Source organism: Coturnix japonica, chromosome 3 (genome assembly GCF_054131305.1).
Source record: "Coturnix japonica strain WE chromosome 3, WE-NBRP24, whole genome shotgun sequence".
NCBI lineage: Eukaryota > Metazoa > Chordata > Aves > Galliformes > Phasianidae > Coturnix > Coturnix japonica.
In genome coordinates, this window is record NC_140665.1 from 99,940,905 (window position 1) to 99,955,904 (window position 15,000).

Below are 15,000 nucleotides of genomic sequence, written 5' to 3' on the forward strand. Positions count from 1 at the left end.
AGGAGGCTCTGGGGAGTCCTCATCGCTTCCTACAACTGCCAGGAAGAAGGTTGTAGTGAGATGGGGGTTGGCCTCTTCTTCCAGGTAACTAGCAAAGGGAAAAGAAGAGGTGGCCTCAGGTCAAACCAGGGGTAGTTCAGGATGGATATTAGGAAACATTTCTGCTCTGAAAGAGTGCTGATGCATTGGAACAGTCTGTCCAGGGTGGAGTCACAATCCCTGGAGGTGTTTAAGGAAAGGGTAGATGTAGTAATTAGGGACATGATGCAGAGGGCAATACTGGTGGTAGGTGGACAGTTGGACTAGATGATATTTGAGGTCTTTCCCGACCTTGGTGATTCTATGATTCTATGATCCTAAGGGCAAGAGTACACAACTGTCCAATTTGAGCTCCTACGAGTTTTGCTGTAGCACAATGCAGCATCACATTGCCCGAAGAGTGGAGGAGTAAAAAGATGAGGAAGGTTTTTTTTTTACCCACTCACTGCTAGTCAGATCACACTTTATTACCGAGTGATGTGTGTCTGTAAAAATGTGTTATAAAGAGTGTAGGAAGCAGACATTAAAATGATGCAAAGGCTGGAGAATCTGCCAAACTGAAAGAACTTCAAAGGGCTCAATCTGTTTAGTTTATCAAAAAAAAAGATCAAGTGTTGGCTTGAAGCAGAGTAAAAGTACTTCCACGATGAAAAAAATAACCCTTATTACAAAAGAGTTTAATAAGCTAGCAGAGGAAGATTTAGATGATGGAAGCTAATGCTAGAGGGATTCAGACAAGAGATGAGGTTTAATCTTTTAATGGTGTAGAAGATTAGCCAAGAAAAAAAAAATTGTTAGCAAAGTGATGCAATTTTCATTTCTTGATAATCCCTAAGGAAGTCTGTATGCTTTTGTGGAAGGTACATTATAGCCAAATTCTAGGTACTGAGATCAAGACACAGAGAGCTGTGTGAAACAAGGGCCTGAGAAATCCAGGAAGTCACACGGTGTAATGTAATGGCCCACTCTGGATTAAATTCAATGAATCATCAGTAGATACTTAAACTGAATTCTGAGGGAGGAATGTTCTCCTGATGATGCATGAGATAAAAAAATACCTTCCTTGCGTTAGCAGAACCCAGATTTATCCTGCAGAGTGGGAGACCAGGAAATGCATCTTGTTATTTATAAATACAGTGCATCACTTCAACTAACAAAATATCAACCCAGCCTCACCATGGCCAGGCTTAGCAAAGGAGTCAGGGCATGGGTACCAAGGTCCCTCCTGCAAACTGACGTGGAGCACTGGCCACTCAGAAACTCATACTGACAATGGGTTTGCTCTGGGGCTAAGTCTGCCTTAAAGGCAGGAAAATAATGGCTACTTTCTCTAAGAAATGAATACATATTTTTGTTTTAAAATGGTTTAATTAGCAAAATAAAAATACTTCAACTAGATGCTTATATGCTTTAAACAGCACACGTCAGAACTTTCAGATTTTATGCAACGGATTTTACACATGTATATCTCATAAAGACTATGTGCTTGATATATATACATTTATTCCTAATATTAAACAAATGATCAAAGTTCTGATTCCATTACTCATGACTTACACAGCCAGAAGGATAAGTTATTTTTTTCCTGAAACTTGAGAATTGGTGAAATGAAACTGAGAATTTGCTTTAAGTCTTGTGAATACTCAAAAGCCAACTGGACTGGATCATGAGCAAATCCTCAAGCTGACTTTACCTTGGAGAGTTAGACTAGATTAACACCAGAAGTCCTTTTCAAACCCAACAGTTCCGTGATTCCATGAATTTCACAGAATCACAGAATTATCAAGGTTGGAAAAGACCTAGAAGATCATCCAGTCCAACCATTACCAATACTTCCCAGCTAAATCATATCCCTCAACACAACATCCAAACGTTTCTTGAACACTCCCATGGTCGGTGACTCCACCACCTCCCTGGGCAGTGCATTCCAATGCCTGACTACCCTTTCCAAGTAGAAGTAGCTCCGAATTTAACCCATTTACACAGAACTTACCTTCTCATTCATGAGTTGGTTGCACAGTGGTGTCCATGTGCTCATCTTGACTTGTAGCTTGGGGCTATCCGTGTTTTTAGAAGTTGCAGATGCCATCGATAGGTGAGATGGTGAATCTACCAATGTCTTGTAAGCACCAACTGCTACAACAACCAAACAGAACAAAGACCAGCATTATCTTTGTGCAACTCCATCACTGCGTGTTAGTGAAAAGCAAATCATAGAGTCATAGAATCATAGAATCACAAGGTTGGAAAGGACCTACAAGATCATCTTGTCCAACCATCCTCCCTTTACCATACCTACAGAAAACCCCTAAACCATATCTCCTAGCTCCCTATCCAGATGCTTCTTGAACACTGCCAGGGATGGCGACTCCACCATCTCCCTGGGCAGGCTATAATCGCTGCAGATTGCAATTCAGTGACTTCATAGCATAGCAGTGATACAAGTAAAATTATCAGAAGGTCAGTTAGGGTAAGGCCTTCTTTTTATTTTATGCACTCATAGTAAGTTGACAGCAAAGCCCAGATTTTCCAATGGAAACCTCTGTGTGCCAACAAATTATCAATAATTAATAACTAAGGAAGTCTTTCCCATCACAAATGTTATTGAACGTGCCTTTGATTTTTGCTGCATAAGTAATCACAAGAGGGTATTTGCAGTGAACTAGAAAGCACATGAAATTTCTTCCTGTTTGCTGGCACTGAAAACTGGAGATTGCCTGTGCATCTAGCTAAGTGGCATTAGATAGATTTTTTACAGATTTTGATGGGCATATAATGCCAGGCTTCAAAGGGCCCATTTGTTTCTATCACACTTAACTGAAAGTAATCAAAATGGTTCAGAATCAACTGAAGTTTCTCAGCATCCTGTCTTCAGGCAGATTGGTTTGGATGGTTTATATTGACTGCGCTGCTCTTTGAAACAAACATTCCTACATGAAGTAAACAGGGCATTGAACATAAATTATCCCTTCCCTTTTGTGAGATCCAAAACTGGACTTTGTTCAGGAATTCCATTTCTTCATAGACCTTTGCCCAAAAAGGTCCTTTTTTTTCCTTTATCCTCTATCCCTCAGATGGATTCAGCAGGATAATGTCGCTGCTCACCTCAGAGATCCAATTTCCACACTGAAGCTTTAAACTGCAGCAGCCTGAAAACCAAAGCACTTATTTCTAACATTAAAAAATACATAAATCTCTACTTCTTTCATACAGTTATTAGGTAATGGTTCTGCAAACACTTCAAACTGCTTAGAAGCTTCATGATGGCAAAGTGGACTTTAGGAATGAAAGAAAAGGAAACTCAGCACTAAGTGAATGCAACATCGCGTTGCCAGCCTACCGTGTATCCAAGCACCTCCGACTCCATACAACAAACACCTTTATAGATAATGCAGCTCTAAGGCTCACAAAATACATCTTCCTGAAAGCCCAGTCCTTCTTTCCTTACCGAGACAATGTTCCCGTCTATAATAATGGAAGATTAATCTTTAACAACCCAGCGGTGTGAGTTCTTTCTTTCTTTTGGTAGAGATGCTCAAATAACTTATGATATGCCCAGGAATTTAAACTTCCCACAGAGAAGCTGTTAAAAGGCTTCCAAAGGCTTCAAATCCTCGTATTCAGTAGTTGGCAAATGTTAGAAGCTTCTTGTGCAACTCACTGGTTGCATTATGGATCTGCATTACAATCACTTTCCGTGTTGTTTTGTTTCTCTATAGAGCCCCTGCCCTTTTCAACACACAGAAATACAACATTACGAGTTAGAGAAATAGCTGCTCTGCCAAAAAAAACCAGGTTCTGGCAACCATGTCCTGTTTTTCAGGGACAACCTTCTACATTAGTCACAAAGCCATCAGTTGTCACCGCAGCACACTCCCAAGCCAGGATTCATGCTCCCATTTGCCTCTCCTATGCAGGCAGCGCTTTTTTGGTGTTGGAACAGCTGCAATTCAGAAAACATCTCACCGAGCTGGCACATGAACAAGCCCATAGCCCAAAGAAACAGCAGTGCCTTTGGACCCTCTTGTGCTGCTTATGTGCCAAAAATGTGGCTCTCAACACAATTGGCTGAAGTGACGTCCCCTGCTGTATATGCCATAAACCTGTTTGTTGGAATTGCAGTTGGTATTTGAATCCAATGTGTAAACAGGCCTGCAAAGGCAGGTACCATCAGGCAAAAAGATGAGCATAGCCAAATGGATAACCTATTAGTGCACAGCACACTACCATGCTATCCCTCCTTATCTCCCTTTGTTTTCGAGAGGAAAACCAGTAGCTCTTGTCTTCACCTTAACCCCCCCCCAGCCCTAGTAGGATTAACAGCTAATTCTGCTCCTACAACAGTGTAGAGTAACTCTGAGCAGAGTTAATCTGTGATATGATGCCGAGGTGGCTGCAGCAGGCGGTTCGCTGAGCACAGCAGAGCAGTTGGTGCACTCTGGTTGCAGACCTGTGGGTGTCAAGGTGTTTAGCTCAGGCCCCATGTTTCTTCTGCAATGGTCCTTATCTTTGGACTGGTTGCCCAAAATAACATTCCAGAGATTGTTCTAGCTTGTTCTTCACGTATCCTGGGATGAAATGAATCATGATCAGCTGATCTGGAAATGTCCAACCGGCAAAGGATATGAGATGATGTTAATGAGAAACTAGGCTTTAAATATACGTATGGAAAGTGTTCATTGCCCAGAGAGGGGCAGCTATTGATGCATAAGGTTAAACATACAAAAATCCTTCTAACAAGAAAAGTAAAAAGGCAATGAGGAGTGGGTGGCAGATGTAAGTACCAGTGCAAATGAGATTTGAGGGCAGAAGGACAAAGGACGAAGTTGTGTGAGCATACACAATGTTTTCATGTTGGCTGTGTTTGACTAACTTCACACCACCAGGTTTGGGGATCTCCAGCTGTTGCAAAGTAATTGTGTTGCACAACCTGCAGAAAGCAGGTAAGCCTGGTAGAGCTCAAATGTCAAAAAGGGAGAAGACCTGCAGGAGAAATGAGCATTGGACACCTCATCTCCAACTCCTGAACAAAGCTTCTGAAGCAAATAATTTAACTACAGCCCTATGTAATAAGCAGGGGACCAAGAATCAAGCTTTATTTGTCAAGAAAAACCATGTAAATCAATCTGATCTTCTACTACAATGGGTTAATAAACCCTGAGAGCATGGAAATTAATAATATATCTTAGCTTCTTTAGAGCTTTTGATGAGAATTGAGTGCAGCCCTACCAAAAAGGACTTACAGAAAGGGTAGTTAGGTACTGGAATAGGCTCCCCAGGGGGGTGGTTGAATCGCCATCCCTGGTTGTGTTTAAGAGCCCTTTGGATGTGGTACTCAGGGATATGATTTAGTGTAGAGTTGTTAGAGTTAGGGTACTGGTTAGGCTGCAGTTGGACTTGATGATCTTCAAGGTCTTTTCCAACCTGGGTAGTTCTATGATTCTATGATTCTTATGGGTACTGGTGGAGCTGGCTGGACACAAGGCAGCACTTAAGGGTCCCTTCAAACACAAAAGGTACAATGATTCCATGATAGCTTCACTTGCTGTCTTCACAAGCATGCAAAGAAAACAAGGGTTTGATGATACTTCTTCATGGGTTACTACAGCCGGAGAGTACCTAGGAATGGTTAAAATGCGAGTCTGAATAAAGGGATAAACTGAGAGGGCATCCAAGAGGTTTGTGCTTTTTGTTATGTCTGAAGGTGGCATATATGAGTTTGATAGGGAAGGAAACGTGAGCGGCATTGCCTAAAATAGCCAAATAGTTTCAAGACTGATCAAAATCCAGCTGAAGCCAACAGAAATACTTGCACTGATTTCACTACAAGTTTGGTCAAGCCGTCGATTGAAAAAAGCCTAATTGTATTCAGGAAAGATTAGCAATACATAATGATCATATCATATTAACTAAGGGCATTGGAATCATTCCCTGTAGCAGGATTAACCCTATTGAATGGCATTCCAAAGCTTTGTACAAACCATACTTAAGCCTTTCAGAAGCAGACCCATTTTACTAATGTTTTTGACCACATCTCTATAGCAATAAGCCTTTGGAGTTCAATACAGCCTGGTGCACTCAATGCCTTTCTTATCTAATCACATTAATTGATGTGATGACAATGGTGAAGTTGTATTTAGCTTTGAATACATAGATTTCTGCATGAATCTAAAGCTCAGACAAGTAAGTCATTTTTAATGTAAATTAGTTTATCACCAATAAACAATGCACTGATTAATGTCATGGATAAAATAAGTCTAAAAGGCAGTAACAGAAAGCTGAGCTGGAATACAGGCCAAACCATAGGGATTTCAACACAGAATAAAACTCAAAAGGATAGGCCTGGAGAGAAGAATTAAAGTGAAACAGGTACTTATCTGATGGGGACACAGAGAAGGACGGCAAGAGAAGGGCAGCAGGCTAACTGCTTATTTGCAATGATTTCCAAATGATTTACAATGGAGAGGTTCTCCTTGATCAGCCCCCAAGCCCCTCGTGATCCTTCACACCATTGCCAGCAGGCTTGCTGCATTGCTTTAACTTCCATACCCAATCCCCTCTTTCCCATTCAGCCCAAAGCACTGGTACCTTTCCTGGTCTCTAGTGCTCCAATAAGCTCAGTGATCTCCACTCACTGCTGGCATCTGTATCTGACCGCTTTTCTCTTTGTCTGCATCACAGAGGTCATGGAATGACGTAATCATTCGAGTTGGAAGGGACCCTCCAGGGCCACCTGGTCCAAATCCCTTGCAATAAACTGGGACACCTTCAGCTCCATCAGAAACTCAGAGCCCCATCCAGCCTGACCTGGGTGTCTCCAGAGATGGGGTATCCATCATGAGCCTGGGCAACCTGTGCCAGTGCCTCAACACCCTCACTGTAAAAAACATTAAGACTCTAACATCCAATCTAAATCTCCCTTCTTTTAGTTTGAAACCATTTATTCTCTTCTTATCACAACAGACCCTGCTAAAGAGCCTGTCCCCTTACTTCTTGCAGCCCCCCTCTAGCAATTAAAAGGCCAATTTTAGGTCTCTCAAGCACCTTCTCTTCTCTGGGCTGCACAGCACCAGCTCTCTCAACCTGTCCTGTGTTCCATCCCTGAGATCATTTCTGTGGCTCTCTTCTGGACACACTCCATGAGGCCCATGTCTCTCTTGTACTGAGGACTCCATACCTGGACACAGCACTCCAGGTAAGGCCTCATAGCACAGAGCACTACCCTAACAGGGCAGGATCACCTCCCTCGCCCTACTGGCCACGCTGCTTTGGATGCAGCCCAGGACACAACTGGCCTTCTGAGCTGTGAGGACAGTTGCCATCCACCAGTACCAATAAATCCTTTTTGGCAAGACTGTGCTCACAGCTGGGACTTCCTTGACCGAAGTGCAATGTGCACATGGCCTCATTAAACCCCATCAGCTTTTCATGGGCCCACCTTTAGAGCTTGCCCAGCTCCCTCTGGATGGCATCCTTCATTACTACTGTGTTAACTGCACTATCTGCCAGGTGTCACCTGTGAATGTGCTGAGGGTGCACTCAATCCCACCGTCCATGTCATTGATAAGGGTGTTGAAGAGCACTGGTCCCAAGATCACAGAATCACAGAATTATCAAGGTTGGAAAAGACCTAGAAGATCATCTAGTCCAACCATTCCCAATACTTCCCAGCTAAATCATATTCCTCAACACCACATCCAAGCGTTCCTTGAACACTCCCATGGTCGGTGACTCCACCACCTCCCTGGGCAGTGCATTCCAATGCCTGACTACCCTTTCCAAGAAGTAATACTTCCTAATGTTCAGCCTGAATCTCCCCTGACACAGCTTACAACCATTCCCTCTAGTTCTATCACTGATTACACGAGAGAAGAGGCCAACCCCCAGCTCACTACAACCTCCCCTCAGGAAGTTATAGAGAGCTATAAGGTCTCCCCTGAGCCTCCTCTTCTCCAGGCTGAACAATCCCAGCTCCCTCAGCCGCTCCTCGTAAGGCCTGTGCTCCAGACCCCTCACCAGCTTTGTAGCCCTCCTCTGAACACGTTCCAGGGCCGCAATGTCTTTCTTGCAGTGAGGGGCCCAAAACTGAACACAGAACTCAAGGTGCGGCCGCACCAGTGATGGGTACAGGGGGACAATTACCTCCCTGTTCCTGCTAGTAACACTGTTTTTGATGCAAACCAGGATGCCGTTGGCCTTCTTGGCCACCCGGGCACACTGTCGGCTCATGTTCAGCCGAGCATCAATCAGTACCCCCAGGTCCGTTTCCTCAACACAATCCTCCAGCCACTCTGCCCCAAGCCTATAGCGCTGCCCGGGGTTGTTGTGGCCAAAGTGCAGAACCCGGCATTTGGTCTTGTTGAACCTCATCCCGTTGGCTTCGGCCCAGCTCTCCATCCTATCCAGATCTGTCTGCAGGGTCTCTCTACCCTCAGGCAGATCCACACTCCCTGCCAATTTGGTGTCATCCGCGAACTTACTGAGGGTGCACTCAATGCCCTCATCCAAGTCATCAATAAAGATGTTGAAGAGGACAGGTCCAGCACCAATAGACCCCTGGGGAACACCACTCATGACTGGTCTCCAACTGGATTTAACTCCATTTACCACCACTCTCTGGGCCCGGCCCTCCAGCCAGCTCCTTACCCAGCCGAGAGTGTATCCATCCAAGCCACGGGCTGCCAGATGGATCCCTAAGAGACACCATTAGTGACCAGTGGACACGGCGCCATTACAACACCCCTCTGGATGTGCTCATCCCCCCAATTCTTCACCCACATCCCTTTACACACGACAATTTCTGAGCACTTTGGGACCCAAAAGCATCACACCCCCCATCAGCAGCCCCCATCAGTGTCTCCCTACTATGAGCACCACCACACCCCACAACATTTATCCCCTCATACCCCACTTCATTTACGCACTACTGCCTTCATAGCCACCCCCCACCGCGTTGTACGCTCACTTGCCTCCTCCCCTCCCTCGAGCAGCACCTCCTGCTCCTCCCGCTATGGCAACCGCTGCCCGGGAGGTCATCAGCCAATCACATCCCTCCAACGGGCGGGAGGGGGTGTTTTACCTAGCAACCAGCCTGACTTCGCTCTGATTGGTTCGCGAGGGGGTGAGTGGGCGGGGCCGGGGTTGGGCGTTGCGGCGGAGTCGGGCGGGAGGAGGCGCGGCCGCCACCTGAGGGAGGGAACGAGCGGAGCCGAGCGGCGGGAGCCGGCGCTGAGGTAAAACGGCGGGAGCCGGCGCTGAGGTAACGTTGGGAGCCGGCGCTGAGGTAACAACGGGCTGCAGGGCTGGGCGGAGCGGTTGGGGTTTCTCGTTGAGGATGCGGCGTTTTCTGCCCTTCCATCGCTCGCAAAGGGCAGGGACGCTCGGTAGGGGGGGCTGCCATGAGGCGGAGGGACGAGCTGAGGGGCTGCGTTGGCGCTGCGCATCCCCCGGGGTCGGGAGGTGCTGCTTCATCCCCCGCTTCGAGGGTGGCGGCCCTTGGTTCCCTCAGCGCTGCCCTGAGGAGCAGCAATGGGGGCCACGGCACCTGCCTCTTCCCTTCCCGGCTGTGGAGCCTCGTCCTGTGGTGCAGCGGAGAGACAGAAGGAGGGAGAGCTGCTTGAGTGCGGCAATGCCGGGAGGATGCGTTCTGCCTTCTGCCTTGAGAGCACGGCGAGGATCCGAGCGGATGGATGGAGGATCCCGGCGCTGCAGCACCCCGACCATAGGGTGATAGAATAGCCCAGGCTGGGAGGCACTAGAAGGGTAGAACCGTAGAATGGCATGAGTTGGAAGGGACCCTTAGAGGCCATTTGGTCCCATTCCCTGCACTGAACAGGGACACCCACAGCTCCATCAGTGCTCACAGCTCATCCAGCCTGACCAGCCTGATCCACCACAGAATCACAGAACCACCTCTCTGTGTGGCTTGTTACAGTGCTTCGCTCTCCTCACTGTAAAAAAACCCCTTATATCCCATCTAAATCTCCCCTCTTTTACTTTGAAACCGTTTCCTATATTAGTATAATATCAAAAAATGGAAGGGAGCCCCAAACATCATCACATTCAACACTTGGCTCCCCACAGGTCCACTCATAATAGTGTGAGGGTTGGCCTCTTTTCCCAGCTGACTAGTGATAGGATGAGAGGGGAACCCTGAGCATCATCACGTCCGACTCTTGGCTCCCCACAGGTCCACTCGTAATAGTGTGAGGGTTGACCTCTTTTCCCAGTGATAGGACGAGAGCTTAGACCTGAGAGGTCTTTTCCAACCTGAATGATTTTATGGGCGTTCAGACCCAATGGTTGAGGGCAGGAAGGATTGATTCTGGATCTCAGGGACCAAAGAAACCATGGGGAGAGGTGGCAACACATGTGCCTTGTGGCTTCCTCATTGGAATAGAGGTTGTGGGGATTACGCTGTGTTTCTCCCTTAATCCCTATAACCCAAATGAAACAAGGGGGAGCTCAGTGCTGGAGTTTCCTTCCCGCTGCCTAATTAAAATGGAGTGACGAGCATAATGTATGCAGCTTTTGTGCCTTCATGTGGGTGGGAATGGCTTGGGGAAACTGCCAGTGCTTGTGTGCAATGTGCCGCTTGCTTTTCTATCTTCATGCTCAGAACTGGCTGGGGAATGGCCAGGGTGATGTTTTCTCCTCATCCTCCCATTTGTGCAGGGAAAATCTAGTTTCCTATATGGTCTCACATCTTTAGAAGGGACAACCATTAATGTGTTCACCTACAGCATGTCCTTAGATCTGGTTTATTTTACCCCTCATTGCTCCCCCTTGCTGCCCTCTCTATTCACTCCGAAATGTATTTTGGGGGAGAAAATGTGGTATTCAATCCTTTCACATCGTGACTTTTCACTATCATTATCTTCCCTGCGTGTCTTAATGTATCTTTTACAGCAGGAATTAGATGGCTTTGCATGATTATAAATAATGTATAACTGTGCAACCACACTAACAAACGGGTTATTTCCTTCCCCTTTTGCCCACAGTTTCTTTTGCAGCCCCTTAGGGAATGCCTGCCTTCCTACCCCCCTACTTGGGTGTCACCAAAAGTGTTTTGTTTTGTTTTTATCTACATATAAAAATAACCACAGGATTCCATATGCAGAGACTTAACAAAGAACATACAGATCTGTGGTATTAAATTATCTTAACACTGAAGATTTCTTGTTTCAGCATTCATCTGTCTGCACCAATTAATAGGTCACCTATATGTTCACCTCCTGTTGCAATAACGTGCTGGTCTTTTTTTCTCTATTTCACTTATGTCCCTTGATGGCAAAGAAAGAAGCTGATTAGGCTCTGTAGACTTTCTTTTCAGGCTCTAGTGAAGGTTTTCTTTATGGTAGTATGTGATGGTTGGTGTATGTTGCTTCAGCACCTCTCTTAGGAGCTGTTGTCTTCTGATTGCTGCTGGGTTGGCATCTGAATTATAGGGTCCACACTAGCAGGGCAGTAGTTCATCCTTGCTGTGAGTTCACTCAGCTGAAGTTGTTAGATGGAATCTTCTTCCAGAATCCCCCAGGGGTCTGTACTGGGTCCGGTCTTGTTCAACATCTTCATCAACAACCTTGATGAGGGGATAGTGACCACCCTCAGCAAGTTTGTGATGACACGAAGTTGGGAGGATTGGCTGACACGCCTGAAGGCTGTGCTGCCATTCAGAGAGACCTGGACAGGCTGGAGAGCTGGGCAGTAAGAAACCGGATGAGGTTTAACAAAAGCAAGTGTAGAGTCTTGCACCTGGGTAGAAATAATTGCATGCACCAGTACAGGCTGGGGGAAGAGCTGCTGGAGAGGAGCTCTGCTGAGAGGGACCTGGGCGTCCTGGTGGACACAGATTGATCATGAGCCAGCAGTGTGCCCTTGTAGCCAAAAAAGCCAATGGCATCCTGGGGTGTATTAAAAAGAGAGTGTCCAGCAGGTCGAAGGAGGTGATCCTCCCCCTCTACTCTGCCCTGGTGAGGCCTCATCTGGAATATTGTGTCCAGTTCTGGGCTCCCCAGTACAAAAAAGACAGGGATCTCTTGGAAAGAGTCCAGTGGAGGGACACTAAGATGGTGAAGGGCCTGGAGCATCTCCCCTATGAGGAGAGACTTAGGGAACTAGGTCTGTTTAACCTTGAGAAAAGAAGGCTGAGAGGGGACTTGATCCAGGTTTATAAATACCTGAGGTGTGGGAGCCATAGTGGTGAGGCTGGTCTCTTTTCAGTAGTGCGTGGGGACAGGACAAGGGGTAATGGGATGAAAGCACAGCATAGGAAGTTCCTTTTCACAGTGAGGGTGACGGAGCACTGGAACAGGCTGCCCAGGGAGGTGGTGGAGTCTCCTTCTCTGGAGATATTCAAGACCTGCCTGGATGTCTACCTGTGTGACATGGTGTAGGGAGCTGGTTTGGCAGGGGGTTTGGACTCGATGATCTCTGGAGGTCCCTTCCAACCCCTACAATTCTGTGATTCTTGAGTCGGTGCCCGAAGTCTTGAAACATCCATTTCTTGAAGGTCGGAGGGATGAAGCTTTTCAAGGCCATTTGAGCTTGGAGTTGGGCACCAATGAGGTGTGGTTAGATACAGCACGTCTTAAATACTGTGGTGAATTTTAGTCTTTTAAATTCAGTGTGTTGGCTGCTCTTATATCCATGCTTGCTTTGCTATGAAAGAAGAGACTTTGATCTGAGCTGTGTTGGCTGATTCTCCTCCTTATCTTAGGGTTCAGCTAGTTCACTTTCCAGCTCTTTATTTTTGGTCGTGTTACCTTTTCTGTACTTTGGAACAATTTTACTCTTTGTGTACTTTTACATTCTAAAGTGTGGCTTCCAACACGGATTTCCTGTCAGTAGCTGCAAAGAGAGTAGGCAGCCTGTGGGAGAGAGCTGTCAATGAACTGAATTTCATGCGGTTGTGTTGAACGCTTTGGTCTTTTTACTATTTGCCTGTTTGTTTTGCCGACCTGCCTCGAACAGCTGCAGCCAAACCCATCACCTCACATGATCTCAGAGAGAAGCATTGAATTGTTGAGGTTGGAAGGAACCTCTGGAGACATTATCTAGCCCAGCCCTCAAGGTTTATGAGGTCATATTATTCTGACCATAAGATGGGCCCATGTAAACACATGTACATCTCTACAACTTCTTTTGGCCAGCTGATACCAGCTGAAGGCTGATGCTTAACTCGTATCTCTCACTAAGTTTGCATAGGGAGAAAGGAAAACCTTCTGTCTTTTGGACTTGTTTGGGACGAGCCCTGAATTCTCCATCTGAGAAGAAGATCATTGAGCTCTAGATTGATTTGTGCTCTGATTTGTGATGCCTCCACCCGGGAATGCTGATGCAGCACTTTGGGTTTCCTGGTTCAAACAGTATTTCTAGATTTCTGTTACCTTTCATTACGAACCATAATTCTTTTAAAAGCACTTGGCTGGAGACTGGATATTACAAATCCATCGCTGTAAAACAAAATTGCTCTAAGAAAAAAAGACTTTTATGGCTCTGTCAGCTTTTTCCAAGCTTTAGCCTCCAGTTGCAGCATTTTCCTGCAGCAGATGGATGCAATATGCTGAATCCCTCTTCTGTTTGTTCCACTCCAGCCCCTTAGTGCTGAGAAAATGTGGGCCCAGCCCTGGGAATGAGTGCTGTTTAATTTGGCTCTATGGGCAGAGTGGAGCTGGCAGAACAGCACTATTTAGCTACCTGTGCGTTTTCCATCTCTTGGAGTGTGTGGAGAAAGGGATGGGCACAGAATGCTGTCTACTGGCTGATACGTGGCTGTAATGATGATTTCTGGTGTGCAAGATACAAGAAGTGTGTCTCAGATGGGTTAGAGACCATAAGAGTTGGCAACAGCTGGACTAAAACTACAGCTGTGAGCCCAGCTAACTAAGGTGTGAGTGCAGCTTGTTGGGCAGAGCAGAAGTCCTCAGTAGTGCAGGTTGGGACTTGTGTGTTGGTGGCAGTGACTGTTTTGTTTTTGTTTTGTTATTCAGCAGAAGCTTCGTGGCGGTGCAAGTAAAGATGCTATCGCTGAGAATGTGCTGGTGGAGCTTGAGTCATAAGGAGCTTGGTTTCAGTGTGGTCAGTGCTTGTAGTGCTCACGTGGCTGTAAGTTAAAGCGCAGGGGTTCTCTAAAGGTATTTTATTCCTGGTAAATAGATTTCTGCCTTTCCACCATCATTTTCAAGTGGAGTTTTACAACATGCCTCCTTTCCTTTTCTCCCACCAGAAGGTCTGGAACCAAAGGTTAGAGGATCCCCTGACCAGTTTTAGTCTTTCATGCCAGAATTTTTAAGCAACTTGTCTGCTGGTGTTTTTGAAATTAAAACTGTAGTCAATGAGAGAGCTGTTTTTAATAAATTCTGTTGTGTTTTCTTTTTGTCTTAAGCCACCTGACAGAGGAAGAATGTAACCCGGCTGCTGTTCTATCAGGATGGAGTCAATTGTGTGGGAATGTGGCTAAACATCCTAATACCGTACCCTACCTAATGCATGGTGGTCAAGCAGGATGCCTCATAGGTCTGGCTCAAATGCGTCATCTTCAGGACTGAGTGAACAATGCTGAACACTGAGAGCTTCCCAGTATTGAAGAGCCTACACCAGGACTGCACATACTGCTGTTGAAGCAAAATCAAGAGGCAGGAGAAGAGCTGAAAGAGTTTTCTGGCTGGGCTCAGGAACCGGCCCCATTGACAGCGTGGAAGGATGGCTGTGAGCTGGATGTTGTGCTGCTTTTGGCTATTGGATGTTCTGGTGGGCTGCACAAGAGGGCACAGTTTATTTTCTTGTGAGCCCATCATCCTGAGGATGTGCCAGGATCTGCCTTACAACACCACCTTCATGCCTAACCTTCTGAATCACTACGACCAGCAGACAGCAGCGTTAGCAATGGAGGTAAGGCTACATGTTTTATATCAGCGGATGTGATTTTGGCCTTTAATTTGACAGATGGTTTGTGACACG

The 15,000-nt window shown here is 46.2% G+C and overlaps 2 protein-coding genes across 8 annotated transcripts in view; one reads left to right on the forward strand and one right to left on the reverse strand.

The window, feature by feature from the left end:
* Positions 1-9,065, reverse strand: part of FBXO16 (F-box protein 16) — a 34,481-nt gene extending 25,416 nt beyond the window's left edge. For 2 of the 5 annotated variants that reach the window (XM_085542280.1, XM_015859885.3), the window contains exons 1-2: positions 9,009-9,065; positions 2,033-2,175 (exon numbers count right to left, since the gene is read on the reverse strand). In XM_085542280.1, the coding sequence (XP_085398406.1) occupies positions 2,033-2,128 (96 nt within the window). In that variant the 5' untranslated portion in view covers positions 2,129-2,175; positions 9,009-9,065. Of the gene's footprint in view, positions 1-2,032; positions 2,176-6,627; positions 6,710-9,008 lie in introns of those variants that run through there. The other 3 variants (XM_015859887.3, XM_015859886.3, XM_015859888.3) reach the window with 3 other exon arrangements.
* A 158-nt stretch (positions 9,066-9,223) lies between these two features.
* FZD3 (frizzled class receptor 3) overlaps positions 9,224-15,000 on the forward strand; it is a 41,665-nt gene continuing 35,888 nt past the window's right edge. The window contains exons 1-2 of one of the 3 annotated variants that reach the window (XM_015859822.3): positions 9,224-9,322; positions 14,426-14,931. In XM_015859822.3, coding sequence (XP_015715308.1) covers positions 14,743-14,931 — 189 coding nt within the window. In that variant the 5' untranslated portion in view covers positions 9,224-9,322; positions 14,426-14,742. The remainder of the gene's footprint in view (positions 9,323-14,425; positions 14,932-15,000) is intronic. The other 2 variants (XM_015859823.3, XM_015859824.3) reach the window with 2 other exon arrangements.